The sequence below is a fragment of the Eupeodes corollae genome, chromosome 3 (assembly GCF_945859685.1).
Source record: "Eupeodes corollae chromosome 3, idEupCoro1.1, whole genome shotgun sequence".
Classification (NCBI taxonomy): domain Eukaryota; kingdom Metazoa; phylum Arthropoda; class Insecta; order Diptera; family Syrphidae; genus Eupeodes; species Eupeodes corollae.
Window position 1 is genome coordinate 107,843,936 of NC_079149.1, and position 15,174 is coordinate 107,859,109.

Sequence of the window (15,174 nt, forward strand, 5' to 3'; positions counted from 1 at the left end):
AGAAGAATCGAAAACGAAAGACAAAAAGAAAATTAGCAAAAACGTCTACGAACGAAAACGGATTTAAAGAATTTACGCCAGATAGTTTTTCAATTTTGTCCTATTAAATAACCAATTGTTAAACTAAAAACTACAATTAAACAATCTCAAAAGCATCAAAAATACAATAGAAAATCCATCCAATTGAAAAGAATAAAAACAAAAACTCAATTCAACTATCAACAAGTGGTTTGCTATTGGAATTGGAATAAAAGTTGCTGCGCCGCGGCCGTTCTCATAGCAGCGTTTAGTGTTCAGTCAGTGTTGAGTTGAGCATTGTTTTACCTTGTGTATTATAATCGTCGCATGACGTAAACCGGGGGCAAGGTAATAATATTTTTGTTTAATAATTTATAAGTATATACACAACACACGTCTTATCCAATGTTCAGTAAACTCGGTGTGATTATTCTTAAAAAAGAAAATGACCACAAACAAAATAAAATCGATTGAATCATCTTTCGATGAGATGTAATATTTTTTTCTTTTTTCGAACGAAAACATCTTCTTTGGAGTACTTGTTCTAATTGATTGCTCGATGTACAAAAGAATGAAAAGAATGGGCGTGGGGCGTTTTACAAATGTAAACAAAAACCCGTTTCCCCATTTTCTACACATTACATCGTTTTGTATTTCCTTTCCCTTGCTGCTTCTTCCTGTTTCCCTCATCCGATCCCGCGCGTTGTTCCTGATGTCAAGTCAAACAAGCAATGCGCACAGCAAAGCACACCGTTCACACCATACTCATCATCATCATCATCCTCATCATTGTGGTATACTAGTCCCAGTTAAAAGCATCTGGAGTTTGGGTGCTTACAATGCACCCTCATGTGCACTGCGTCCGTCATCGACGTGTACTATATCTACTCTGTGTTGCATTTCCATCTAAAGAACTCCCTTTTTTTGTTAATTTGGCAAAGATCATAAATAAAATCTCCTCTCCCTGTCCTTGTTGACTTAATCGAAAGTGTAAATAATGAAAAACTTTAATTTTAGAATGTCCAAACACGAAAAGAATAAGTCTGGCGGCCTGCTCGAGAGCTGGTTCGGCCGACCCAAGACAAAGGGCAGCAGCTATAGCACACCTTCGGGACGGCCAACTTCCACAGATGGCGATGCTCCCGAATTGCAGGACCTGGAAAAGATGATTCGCAGTATGAGTGAGTCTGAGGTTGAAACAAAGTTCATGGAAATTCTCGAAGATATGAACATACCCAAGGACAAGCGGGAACCGCTACTGTCGAAGCCCATCCTTGACCGGAGAAAAATGATTTTCATGCATTTAAAAGGTGAGCTCATAATAATATATTTCATCGAGTTTGTACATTTTTTTGATGATAAGGTGTTCATTAAAAAATCACGTCGTTCGTCGTCTTTGAAATTCTCTAATAAGCTATGAATCACACATATCAATGTTATTTTCCTCAATCATGTTGTTTTTTTTTTTTTGGCTCTTGATTTTGTTTATTATTACTGTTGCATTTTAATATTTTTGCGTACAAGTGTTTGGAATTTATTTATAGAGACTTTGTGAGGAAAGTGTGACATTTACTTCCACTCCCACGATCGATGCTTATTTTGGGGTTTTTATTTTAGTTCTTATCCATTTCCAGATGTTGGGTGATATACATATGCGAATTATGGTGCACATGTAATGAGTTAGCGATTAAGCGATTAATGTTTCTTTTTACTTTCATAATATATCAGTTGAGACGTTTTAAACTACACATTGTTTAATTCTCATTTCTGTTTTGTTTATCTTGAGAATGATGATAACTTGAAATGTTATAATTGCGGTTTAGATTTCTTGTTTAACAAATAGAAACACAAAAATGTAATCTAGAACATTGCGTTTTAACTTTATATTTTAAACTAGAGAAAAGATAAAAAATTTTAAGCACAGAGTAAGCTGGAAAAATATCGTAATGAACCAGAAAAAAAGATCGCTGTTCTTTTTTTTTATAAATTCCTTTAAATTTTATAAATGAATCACTGCAATGGTCTTAGGTTCCCGTTATCGAAGCGCACTTTTGGCCAATCGAAAATGTCATAATATTAAGAGAGGTTAAAAGGTACAAATTCTCTTCTAAACTCTTAAATTTTAAGAAAAGATTCGTGAAATAAGTGAGTTCAAAAATGTACGCTTTAAGTTCAACGTTCAATTCGCTATTGATATTCATCTCAAGAGCCATATTTGAGAACTTACTTAAGATGGCTGCGCTATAATCCTGTGTTAACTAGGGCCTCAACCAACAAAGTTCTCTGTCTAGCTCGGTCCCTAGCTTAAAGTTTCCAGTTTCGTAATCCAAGTTGGGTGAAGCCACTTTCCACTTGTGCGCGGCACCTGATCAGCGGCCTTCCAATTCTTCGCTGGTCCTGTTGGCGAGAATTCGAAGACTTTCTGGGCTGGAGCAATGGTTTTCATTAGCTCTCTTATCTTTCTGGATAATTCATAGTTGCTTTATAGTCAGTACAGCTTGTCGTTCCATCTTCTGCTCTACTAATCATCTATGACTCATAGAGCCTACCAATCGTTGGTATATTTCAGGTGGGATTGAATACCAAATTTCATGAACAAACTTCCACAAATCCGATTTGTTTGATGAATGCCGCTCGCTTACTTCAATTTTGAGGTAGTTCCACAAGTTTTCAATGGGATTCAAATCAATTTCATTTTCTTCAAACCACCTTTTTGTTACTTGTGCTGAGTGCTTGGGGTCGTTATCCTGTTGGAATCGTCACTTTAAGGGCATATTATCTTTTGCCCATGGTAGAATTGTGTCTCTCAAAATACCGACATAAGTTTCCTTGGTCATTGTTCCATTAATAAGGAATACTGGACCTACTCCCCACCAAGAAAAACAACCCCATATCATCAGAATTCCACCTCCATGTTTCACAGTCGGCTTGATGTATCGTGGATTGTACGCTTCACCTTTTGGACGACGAACAAAATGTTTTTCATCCATTCCAAATAGGTTGATTTTTATTTCGTCACTCCACTACACATTTCGCCATTGTTGTACCTCTTTCAATGCATCATAGGGCATGTGAAACATTTTGGCAAAAGCCAGGGGCTTCTCTATGTGACCTGGTTTTAATAAAGGAACCTTTCTTAGTGATCGAGCTGGTAACTTTGCCTCAAGCAAAACTCTCCGGATTCTGCTGGAACTTACTGCCACAGCATTCTCATGTGGTAGGTCACGTGACGACATAAAATGATTTTCCTTAGCTTTTCTCACCAAGACCTTTTCGTCTTTTTCTGACAATTTTGATGAGCGACCTCTAGTTTCAAAAGTTTTTCTTGGTTTTAACGCTTGAAAAACCATTGTAGAGGAGCATTTGAGTATTCTGGAAATACTCCGAATTAACTCACCCTGCTCACGCAACACCAAAATTGCTTGGCCCTAAGATTCCGAGCAATCCTTATTTTTTCCTATAACGGTCTTTAATAAAATACAATTATTTTAGTCATAAGAAATTAAATAATAGAACTTTATTATTTACCTATTTTTTTCCTGTGAAGTCTTAATTGCAAAACTTTTAAATTTTTGTCTTGATTGTTCTTATTTTTTGGCCAGACAGAACAGACAATGAACAAATGAATTGCAACTGAACGCATTGTTCTTTGTTTTAATTATAACAAAATAAATATAACTAAAGAGAACAGTTGTTGTTTACTTCTCTAAAATGAAAGCTTTACTTTTTGTTGTTTTATTCAAACGTTGTAACTGTTCTTATTATTTTGGCCATAGCTGTAGCTACACTTTGGTTGCTCTAAAGAGGGACAAGAGATACAACAAGATCTAATTTTAAAGCAACGTTTTTAATAGTCTTTACTAAAACTTTTCTAAGCATGATCAATTTTAGGGCTTTTTTTCTGATTTGAAAATTGCAATGGGAACTCAGTGCCCAGTACACGGGTCTGGAGTCTGGTGTAATTCCTTCTATATTTCATCAATGAAGATATATTTATGGAATTCATAAAGTTTTCATCATCCATCCAATTTTTGAAAATTTTAAAATTTCATCGACATTCTTTGTTTGATCATGCTTTTAATAATCAAAGCTTAATTTTATGTCTGATTTTGTGGTATTAACGACAAGTTTTGAGATATGACTTCATTTGAAATCGAATGAGTACAAAAGAAGAAAAAAACACATCGTGATCTCACCTCCACACTTGTTTTATATCCATATATGTCGTGGCTCAAAAGTTGTCATGATTTCATTCTCTGATAGTTACATGAATAAATAAATAAATATATAGATAGATTCTGAAGTATTGATTAAGTACTTAAGGCATTTTATGTGTCTGTGGTCAATAATAACATAAAATAAATTTATTACCGCTACAAACTCAACCTTTTCTGTATGCGAGCAATTGTTTTTATGGAGAATCCAAATGACTTATTTTGGGAATCACTTTTTCATGAAAAGAATTAATCTTGCAGGTTTTGTTTTGTACATGAATGGACGAGGAATAACTACTTGTACACCTTTCAGAACTTACAGACAGCACTAGTCTAAAAACCCAGGAATCTAATAGCCCTTTTCTGCTATTCACGTGGATCGTATATTTGATTCACCCATTCGATTCCCCTTCACACTGCCTTTGCATTCTGCTATCCATCGGTTGAACTACATTAGCCCAAACCAATTTGACATTCAAATAAACAGCTGTTCGTGTAAAAATCTTGGGAATGTTGGATAAATTGTTTTGATTCATACAAAAATTAAGTTTAATCAATCCACCTAAACAGACAAATTTGTGTAATTTTGGAGGAATAAGAGAATCCTCAAACAGAGATCTTCGGAGAAATGTTTAAAAGTGTCTTCCTTCCCATAAAAAAGTTAATATTCTTTTATTTATAAAACAAATATTAACGTGAATAGAATAATACCTCGCAGTATTACCGACGTTACCGACATACACAGATTTACTTTGAATGAATAGCAGAATTAGTGTAAATTTAAGTAATATTCCCCCCGATGAATAGCAGAAAAGACCTGTAATTCTCCTATCCAGCTCGAAGGATCCAGTGAAGAGTATTTTAGTACTTAGACCAATAGCCCTATTGTGGCTATCATGGCTATCAACTATCAGCTAGATACTTGATACATAACAATATTTTTGATGCACTAGTATTATGGCTATCAACTATCAACTTTGTTGATGAACTGCGAATTTTATCATTATTGTGAATGATTTTTCGACACACTTTTTTATTATGGATATCAAAAAAATAGATACACATCAATTTTCATGTCAACCACAAATTCTTGGTTGATTCGTCTCAAATACTTTTTAATTTAGAAAAATAATTTAAAAGGTACGTTTTTTTTATTCTCTTCGACGGAATTGTTTTTTGAAGGGAGTTATGATGAAGTTAACGCAAATCAGCAACTCAAAATACGCAGAGCATTACGTGATTCTTCGAACCCAATAGATTTGGACGAACATGAAACTTCATTGCAGATTTATTCAAAACTTCAGGCTTTCCTCATCAGTCAAATTTGGTAATTCCAACCCAAATTCAACACCCGGGTGATCGACACAGGCATTAAAATGCATTAGACGACTGACTGCTTATTCCTAATCAGTCAATCGGATTGTGTTTGTAGGTCCTCCGCGAGTTGCAATTGTTTCTAATTTATTTTTTTGTAATTTATTTTTAAATTTGTGTTTTTTGATTAATCCATATCTATTGAAATAAAAAATAACAAATTGAATGTACTTCAGCAAATTAATCTCACTCTTTGCCACTTGGTTGAGTCGCGTTGTGGAGGCCCCGAGTTATTCAACTCCACTGCGATAGCTTCCCACTTTTTTTGCTTGGTCCACTTTGGACAACATACCCCTTGCCCCTTCAGGATTTTTCTCCATTAACTCTACTATTCTTTCCAATTGCTTTCAGTTACTTACTATTCTGTTCCTAAATAAAATATATTTTTTAATAAATGACTCCTTTTTTATTAGAAAAACTTACATTTTCGCAAAACAATTTTAACTCCAGACACAACAAAATTAAAAAAAAAAATATTTGAAACGTCAAACCAAATCAAAAATACTAATTCTCAATAAACTATTTACAATCGGTTCAAAAATTAAAAGTTAATACTCATAATCTTTATAGTCTTACTACTCTTACAGACTACAGAAACAAGGTTTTTAACTTTAGTAATAAAGAAGTGAAATATAAATAAATGTATCTAATTAAGTAAGGCTAAAACTTGAACCACCAGTGTAGGAGATAAGCAATAAATATTTTTTAAAAGATTCTCTACTTCGGTAGGAAAAGAAGTCAACACGATTAAAAATGATATTAGATTCTCTAATGCATAGAGTTAGAGGCTCATTGAAACCATAGTTTACTCTATGATAGGATTCATGAAATAGAGTGCAAAGATCGCGTTTGCCTATACGGGCACATATACATCGACTAAGGCCAAAAGTAAAAGGCAGTTTATATGAGAAGCAATAATACCAATTAAGACCACTGAAAAATACCGACGGCGAATATCAAGTGGTGTTAGACCAAGCAGTTTACATCTGGTTTCAAAAGGAGGCATTTCAATGTTCCAATTTAGTCGGTGAACTACAATTCGCGAAAATTTTGTCTGAATCCTTTCAATCCTTAAACAGTAAGTTTTATAGAAAGGATTCCAAATAACTGAGCAGTATTCTAGGGAAGATCTCACATAAGCATAAAATAATGACCGAAGGGTAAATGGATCTTTAAACTCTTTTGAGTTGCGAACCACAAACACTAGCATAATATTTACTTTAGCAACCACAAAATCAATGTGGGAAATGAAGTTTAGTTTGTAATCAAATATTACACCTATGTCTTTCTTTTCTCTAAGCTTAGTAAATGGTGTTTTATTTATTTCATAATCTAAACAAACAGGAGTAAGACTACGAGAGAAAGATAAAAATTGGCATTTAGAAACATTTAAGAAAAGCTGGTTAGCAGTGCACCATACAGATAAGCGCTGAAGGTCACTTTGGAGTAACAGGCAATAGCCCAACGATTTAATATAGCGGAAAATTTTGATATCATCCGCAACCATTAGGCAGAGATAATTGTTGATAACCGCCGGTATGTCATTGATTAATATCAGGAATAGAGGGGGTCCAAAGTGAATTCCTTGAGGAACACCAGAGGTTACATGAATTACTTCAGAAAATAAATCATTAACGCGGACAAACTGTGTTCTACCTATGAGATAGGACGCAAACCATTTTAATCTATTCGAATGAAACCCGATAGATTTTATCTTTTTTAATAATATAAAATGGTTGACCCTATCGAATGCCTTTGAAAAGTCCGTAAAGACTACATCAGTTTGAAAACCATTTTCACGATTTCTAGTGATTTGGTTACAAAAAATAACTAGGTTTGCTGTAGTGGATTTTCCAGTTATAAATCCATGCGTAGATGGCGCAATCGTTTCTTTAAGAATAAAGGTTAGTTTTTCATAAACTATTTTCTCGACAATTTTGGGAATCGTAGACAATTTACTTATAGGACGGTAATTAGAAATATCCTGTTTAGATCCAGATTTTATGGATAGGAATAATATAGGAAATTTTCTAATCGTCAAGAAATAGGCCCTTTTCGAGAGAAACATTGAACAGTAGAGTTAATGGCCCTGAAAGAGCAACAGCACAATTTTTCAATACAATTAGTGGAATGCCATCAGGTCCCGGTTGACTGTATATCTAATTCTTAAAAGGATTTCTCAGCATATGTAGGTATAAAAAATTATAAGGCTGTACAGAGGGCGCTTGTTTATAAAAAAAAAAACAAGTCTTTCTTATCCGGGCGCTTTGATTGCAAAGTCTTGTTATTTAAGCTTTTTCTTTAAATTTGATTTTTATTAAATTTCTTTCTGTTCTAAAGTTCTTCTCGAATATAAAATTTTGTATCATGATACTTTTTGGAAGGTTCTTACTTACTTAAGAACCCTTAGGTGCTATTCCAAAATACGTTGACGCCTGTGATCGCTATAGAAATACATTAAACATATTCGTTGACTTGCTATTAAATTCTGCAGTGTCAATACCCGTGTTTTGTTGGAAAATCTCTCAATATACTATAATACGATAAAAGTTTAAGTAGAATTTTACTACTGATGGGTTTTTGACATTTATACGAGTCTCGAATGGATCTTATGTGATTTCGTTCTGAAATGTTGGTACGATTGAAATTGCATTCGTATCTCGACGGCCGTGTTCGTTGAGTAGTTGTGCATTTGGAATCATGTGTTTTTTATTGGCGAAAAAAAATAAATCTGTTACTGTTGATAATATTTAGTTTTGTTAATGAAAATGGACTAACTGGGCTTATTTTGCAAGATAAAACAGTAGAAAAGATAATTAAGTTTTGGTATGCTTCTACCAAAGATTTATCTCAGTTAAGATTGAATAAATCTTTTTGGTGTTTCAACCACACAAGAAGATTTAAAAATGATTAAGTTTAACAGCACTTTCTAAAATGCAAATAGTGTTTCGATGATTCTTATAAATTACAAGTGAGATAGTTTGATTCGTGTTAAACAATTAAGAACTCAATACTTCAGCATCATATATTTAAGAATATGCTACCTACTCCATGTGCATTTTTTTTAGTTATTTGTTATTACAAAAACATGCAAATAAACAGACCATAATGCATTATCTTTAGCTCATTTCATCATAATGAATTGAGGTGAGCTTCAAGCTCGCTTCAACACCACATGTTAAGGGCCTTGCACATGAGAACGAACAACGAGTGAACAAATACACAGCAACGAATAAATTGTTAGCGCTCAACTTAACCTCACAATTAACCACTCTTGTTTTGTTTGTTGGAAAGGGTAATTATAAATTGACAATTCGTCGCTTTCTGCGAATAGAAATAAAGCTCATGTGAAAAAAAAATTCAAAATATGCGACAATCCACAGTTCCCAGTTTGTAGCTCATGTGCAAGAAGCTTTAATGAAGTAGTCAACGAACAAACCCCCTTCTTGAAGTTTTTATTTTATGTCAAAGCTGCAATTGTTAAATGAACTTTTTTTTTATAGAATCTCAATTTCCAGATGTTTTCTTATTATTTCTAATTGAAAATTGTCCATTTTATTAGTTTAACTTAGTTTTTCTTTGCTAAGTTAATTTTAACTTTTGATTTTCACACAACTTTCTTCTATTTATGTGTTTTTTTTTTAATTATTATTCTGACAGATCTTCTTTTAGTTGTACCAATTTTTAAATACAAACATTTGGCTATTGCCGATGCGTTTACTTGGGAATTTTCTACTATACTATTTATAGAATGCAGGTTCGTAAGGTTAATATCCGTACGGTTTTTATCCGTAAGCCATTAATAGTAAACTAAATAAATTAACTAAAGCTTTTACACTGGACGGAGACGGGTTTTTTTCCGTAATTTAAAACAACCGTCTCAAAGACTGAAATATACGGCGACCGTGCCGTTGCCTTCTTTCAGTGGCTTACGTGACTTCGCGAACGCATTCACAAAAAACGATTTTTATTCGTCTGCCGTCCGTTTTTGTGGTCACTTGTTCTAAAGAATTTTAATATTATATATTATTAAACGTAGACGATTCACAGGAGAAATACGTTATGTGTGAAAACAAAGTCCGTACGGAAAAAACTGTCTCGTGTGAAATAGGACATAACCCAAAAACGAGTCATCATGTCCCAATGGCATTGACTCACACATTACACGTTCACAAAATAGGGTCAACGCTTTGACTCAAAAATGTGTGTCAAGGCGAGCGTCATTGTACTCATCAACCAAAAAAAAAATACTGGTTGACGATCACACGGCGTGACACCCTTGGAATAGATTGTGACATCATTTTTACGTAAGAGAGTGAACGCGTTGACCTTCTTAAGATTTTGAAATTATTAATTCATTACTAGGATCTACATTTAATAAATAAGATTGAACTTTTGGTTTCCAGTCCCTAGTGCCTTTGGCTGCAAACCATACAATGATGTCTTAGGTCAGTAACTTCTCAAAATAACCACAAATTGGGTAATTCTAAAACTAGTAGGTCAGATGGAACATTGAAACTTAATTATTCCCATAACCAAAATGGTCACTGCAAAGGTAATTAAAAACATGCAAAACCTAACAATTGCAACAATTAGGTGGCGATATTTGAACTTCATACAGAGTTAGCTGATGTGTTAGACGAACTGGAAATTTCAGGTCAAATTCAAAATGCTGTACCACTGCAAAAGACCGAAACTTTCGTAGTGATAAGTTTTTTTTAAAATTTGTTTACATTGAGTTTAAATTCAATTTTATTTTGCATTGTTCACAAGTTTTGAAGGCAAACGTAAAGGTGCCAATTAAGCTTAAATTGCATTTACAACAATATTTCATCTCTCATCAAATTTGTACGAGTAAATATCATTTATATATGTTTTATCTAGCAGCAAACTTATATCAATGCATTTCAAAAGAAAATGATGCTATTTATAAAGTTTTCGATTTTGTTGTTTATAAAATTAGATAATCCACTTGTGAAGTTCAACGTCAATGCTATTCCAAATTGGTTTGTATACGAATACGAATGACTTTCACATTTACATACCATCTCGTTATAACAATTCTTCCTCTGACAATTTATTTTATTTTCATAAATAAAGCTTAAAATGATTAATTTTATTTTGTATTAATTTTTCTTTAAACTTTAAAATCCCGCCACTTTATTTCTCAATTTCGACGTACCTAATGTGTTCTATTGTTTTGTTTTTGGAAGAAACTTAGCAATAGACATCTTAACCCAACGATTTTTTTAAGATTCATTCATAAATAAGGCATCTTTCATTCTTTCCAAATGGGCCGCTACCTAATCTATCAAACATCTGAGTAGCCGTTGTTGTTTAGACGGATAGTAAAATAAAAAATTTCGTGAACGAGAGGATTAATTTAAAAAAAAAATACACTGGACAACACAGAAACAATGAGTAGTGTAGACATAGAATAAGGTTCCAGAGTCTTAAAAATTGTATTTACTTTTGTTTCTACCGATGGACAAACTTTATCATCAATTTACTTTTCTAAACTGAACTATTTTTCTATTTTTATTAATTTAACTTTTTTCTTTTTAAGGAAAAAACTCACTCGAACATCGCTCCAACTCGCGTTTTGAAAAACCCAACGATTACATTGAATATCTTCAAAATGGAGAACACGCCGAACACAAAATCTATCAGTGTGTGGAGAGTTTACGTGTGGCTCTAACAAGTAATCCCATCAGTTGGATCAAGGAATTCGGTGAGAATGGCATTGATGAAATCGTAAATCTTCTGCGTCGTTGTAAAAAAGAACGAAATTTCGATCGAATCGAATTTGAATGCATTCGCTGCCTGAAGGCGTTCATGAACAACACATGGGGCTTAAATCTTGTCCTCACACCCGAACAGCATACGGTTGTTCTGCTTCTAGCCCAGAGTCTAGATCCACGCAAACCGAATACCATGTGCGAAGCGATTAAACTTTTAGCCAGTTTTTGTCTCGTCTCCGAGCGAAATGGCTATGAAAAAGTACTACGTGCCATAACCTCTGCCGCTTCGACTACATACAAGAGCAGTGAACGCTTTCGACCGATAGTCGATGGGTTGTTTGTTCAGGAGAAGAACGATACAAAGCGTGATTTGGCATGTCATAGTTTGATATTCATTAACACTCTGACCAACACACCCAGCGACATGAACTTCCGTCTTCATTTGCGATGTGAGATCATGCGAATGGGACTCTATGACAAATTAAATGAATTCACTGAAATCGTCAATACGAGCAACAACGACGATTTGAAGAAGCACTACAAGATTTTCAACGAGATCCGTGAGGATGACTTCGAGGAGTTTATTCAGCGGTTCGACAATGTACGCTTTGATATGGACGACGTGAACGACTGTTTCGATGTACTTAAGAATCTGGTGGTAGACACATCCTCGGAGCAATACTTTTTATCGATTCTGCAGCATTTGCTGTTTATTCGGGATGATTTTTATTTCCGGCCTGCCTACTATCAGCTCATCGAGGAGTGCACATCACAGATCGTCTTTCACAAGGGCTATTGTGATCCGAACTTTGACAATCGCAATTTCAACATAGACACTTCGCTGCTACTGGACGATATTGTGGAGAAGGCCAAAGCGAAGGAAACAAAGCAAACAGAGGAATATGAGAAGAAGATCGAGGAGCTTGAGAGCGCTAAGCAGGAGGCTGAGGCCAAAGCAGCGCATTTGGAGGAGAAGATTAAGCTTATGGAAGCTACAGGTGTGGTTGCGGCCTCGCCAGGCAAGTTGCCAAAAGTTAACATACCGATGCCGCCTCCTATGCCAGGTGGGGGTCCACCGCCACCGCCGCCTATGCCTGGCGCAGCACGAGGAGGACCGCCACCACCTCCGCCGCCTCCAATGCCTGGAATGGGTGGTGGACCAAGACCGCCACCACCTCCACCGATGCCAGGAATGGGTGGGCCGCCACCACCTCCAATGCCGGGCATGATGGGTGGTCCTCGAGGTCCTCCGCCTCCACCATTCATGATGGCAGCCTCAAACGCACTTCCATTTGGCTTGAAGCCCAAGAAGAAGTGGGAGATCAAAAATCCAATGAAACGTGCCAATTGGAAGGCAATTGTTCCACAGAAAATGTCCGAGAGAGCCTTCTGGGTGAAATGTCAAGAGGATACGTTAGCTTCGGATGATTTCCTCACGGAACTCTCAGTGAAGTTCTCCTCGAAGCCGGTGAAGAAAGACAACAAGGATGCCGTGGACAAGCCGACAACGCTCACCAAGAAGAACATCGATCTGAAAGTCTTAGACGGCAAAGCTGCTCAGAATATTGCCATCCTTCTGGGCGGTTCCTTGAAGCACTTGTCCTATGAGCAGATCAAAATCTGTCTTCTGCGTTGCGATACAGACATTTTGTCATCGAATATTCTCCAGCAACTGATTCAGTATATGCCTCCGCCCGAGCAGCTGAAGCGATTGCAAGAAATCAAAGGCAAGGGTGAACCCTTATCGGGAGTGGAACAGTTTGCTGCGACAATTGGCGAGGTGAAACGCCTTGGTCCCCGATTGCACAGCTTGAACTTCAAGCTTACCTACACTGACATGATATCGGACATCAAGCCGGACATTGTCGCGGGAACGGCGGCGTGTGACGAGGTGCGGACGAGCAAGAAATTTGCGAAAATTCTCGAACTTATCCTGTTGCTGGGTAATTACATGAATTCTGGAACAAAGAACGAGCAAGCGTTCGGTTTTGAATTTTCCTATCTGACGAAGTTATCCAATACCAAGGATGCGGACAACAAACAGACTCTATTGCACTACCTCGCTTCGATAGTGGAGACCAAGTTCCCCGACGCTCTGACATTTTACAACGATCTGTCGCATGTTGACAAGGCATCGAGGGTAAATCTTGACAATATTCAGAAAGCTATGCGACAAATGAATGCTGCCGTTAAGAATCTAGAAGCTGACCTTAACAATAACAAAGTTCCACAATGCGATGATGATAAATTCGCAGAGGTCATGGGCAAATTCGCCAGCGATTGTCGGCAGCAAGTGGATGTTCTGGGCAAGATGCAAGTTCAAATGGAGAAACTATTCAAAGAACTGGGCGAGTATTATGCGTTTGATCCCAACAAATACACAATGGAAGAATTCTTCAGTGACATCAAGACGTTCAAGGACGCCTTCATACAAGCGCATCAAGATAACGTGCGAATTAGAGAGGACGAGGAGAAAAAACGTCGCATGGCTGAAGCTCGGGAAAATGCACAGCGGGATCTGCTCGAGAGACAGCAACGCAAGCTGGCTCTGGTCGATATGGATGCTGCACAAACTCAAGAAGGTGTTATGGACAGCCTATTGGAAGCTCTGCAGACCGGCTCAGCATTTGGTAATCGCGATCAGCGACAAAAGAGAAGACAAAGGCCTGCTGCGGGCGCCGAACGAAGAGCTCAACTAAGTAGAAGTCGATCACGAACGAGGATGGTTCCAGGAGCTCTTAGTGCCAGAGAAATGATATCCAATGAAGCTTTGCTTGGTTCAGCCTAAACAAACTAAGACATGAAATTATGTAGGAAACAAAAAACATGTACATATATAATGATATATCTGATATTCACAGAATATGATACTATTTTTTATACAAATTATGAAAATCATAACAAAAAAAAAACAACATTCAACAAAGTGGGGAGAGAAAAGTTCTGTCTGAACGAAGATAGGTGTACTCTTTTAAATAGTACACCTACAAGTTTATTTTTTATTTCCCAAACTCACGCAAACCGAACCTGAATTATATATCAGCTCCATATCCCGCCCTTGACGATAGAGAGGACGTACACCATCGAACACGAAAGAATGTGCACCAGCTATTATCGTATTTTTTTTTTGTTTTTCTTTTTTACTTTTTGAATAATATTTTGTTCAATAAGCTCAATAATTATTTCTTGTGTAAATACGAATTTCTTTTTAAGATCAAACAAAAAAAAAAACAAAACGAAAATCAATCAAAACCGAAATATAAAAAGAGGAAAAAGAAGAAGAAGAAAAAAAATAACAAAATAAAATATTTTTTTATATTGTTTTTAAGTTTGAATTAAGAAAAAGGAATAAAATTCCAAGTAAAAACATTAAATAAAATTGTTTTTTCTTTGTGGTAGCTTTCCGACTTGTGTAATCGGAGGAAATTTAGAAGAATTTGGAGTTTTAGAGATGTTAAATCGATTTACGTAGCGATCGCATGGTAAAAGTACAAAAATTCAGCCATTTACACCCACCGACAAAAAAAAACCATCGCACTGCTATATTTTTAAATTTATGAGTTTTAACGGTAAAATTTTACTGTTTCTTCTATTTTTGTTCTTCTTTTACTATTATGTCATCTATTTTGACAAATGAGCAGTCAACAGTGTGAAGTGCGCATGTAAAAAACAAGCTTCAACATAAAAAATCGTAATTTTGTCTGTTTCCTTTATTTGACTATGGTTTTTTGAAAATCTTTCCAAAACGGAAATAGCACGTCGGGTTGGTACCATTGAATGGACTGTAGGTAATGTCCTTAAAAACTACCAGTCGAATGGTTCCTTTT

At 35.8% G+C, this 15,174-nt stretch overlaps 1 protein-coding gene across 2 annotated transcripts; it reads left to right on the plus strand.

The window, feature by feature from the left end:
- LOC129949424 (protein diaphanous) lies at window positions 1-14,726 on the plus strand. Of its 2 annotated transcripts, none has more exons than XM_056060877.1 (3): window positions 1-366; window positions 1,036-1,328; window positions 11,173-14,726. In XM_056060877.1, the coding sequence occupies exons 2-3, from the start codon at window positions 1,037-1,039 to the stop codon at window positions 14,133-14,135; spliced, it is 3,255 nt and encodes a 1,084-aa protein (XP_055916852.1). In that variant the 5' UTR covers window positions 1-366; window position 1,036; the 3' UTR covers window positions 14,136-14,726. The 2 variants fall into 2 exon arrangements, with proteins under 2 accessions (XP_055916852.1, XP_055916851.1); XM_056060876.1 differs by lacking the exon at window positions 1-366 and adding an exon at window positions 687-893.
- The last annotated feature ends 448 nt before the right edge of the window (window positions 14,727-15,174 follow it).

Excerpts from the sequence above, each read along its gene's own strand:
- LOC129949424 (XM_056060876.1), top strand. The coding sequence starts at position 868 with ATGTGCACTGCGTCCGTCATCGACGT. Across the intron at positions 894-1,035 it reads ACTGCGTCCGTCATCGACGT|AATGTCCAAACACGAAAAGA; the intron begins GTACTATATCTA and ends CTTTAATTTTAG. Across the intron at positions 1,329-11,172 it reads GATTTTCATGCATTTAAAAG|GAAAAAACTCACTCGAACAT; the intron begins GTGAGCTCATAA and ends TTTCTTTTTAAG.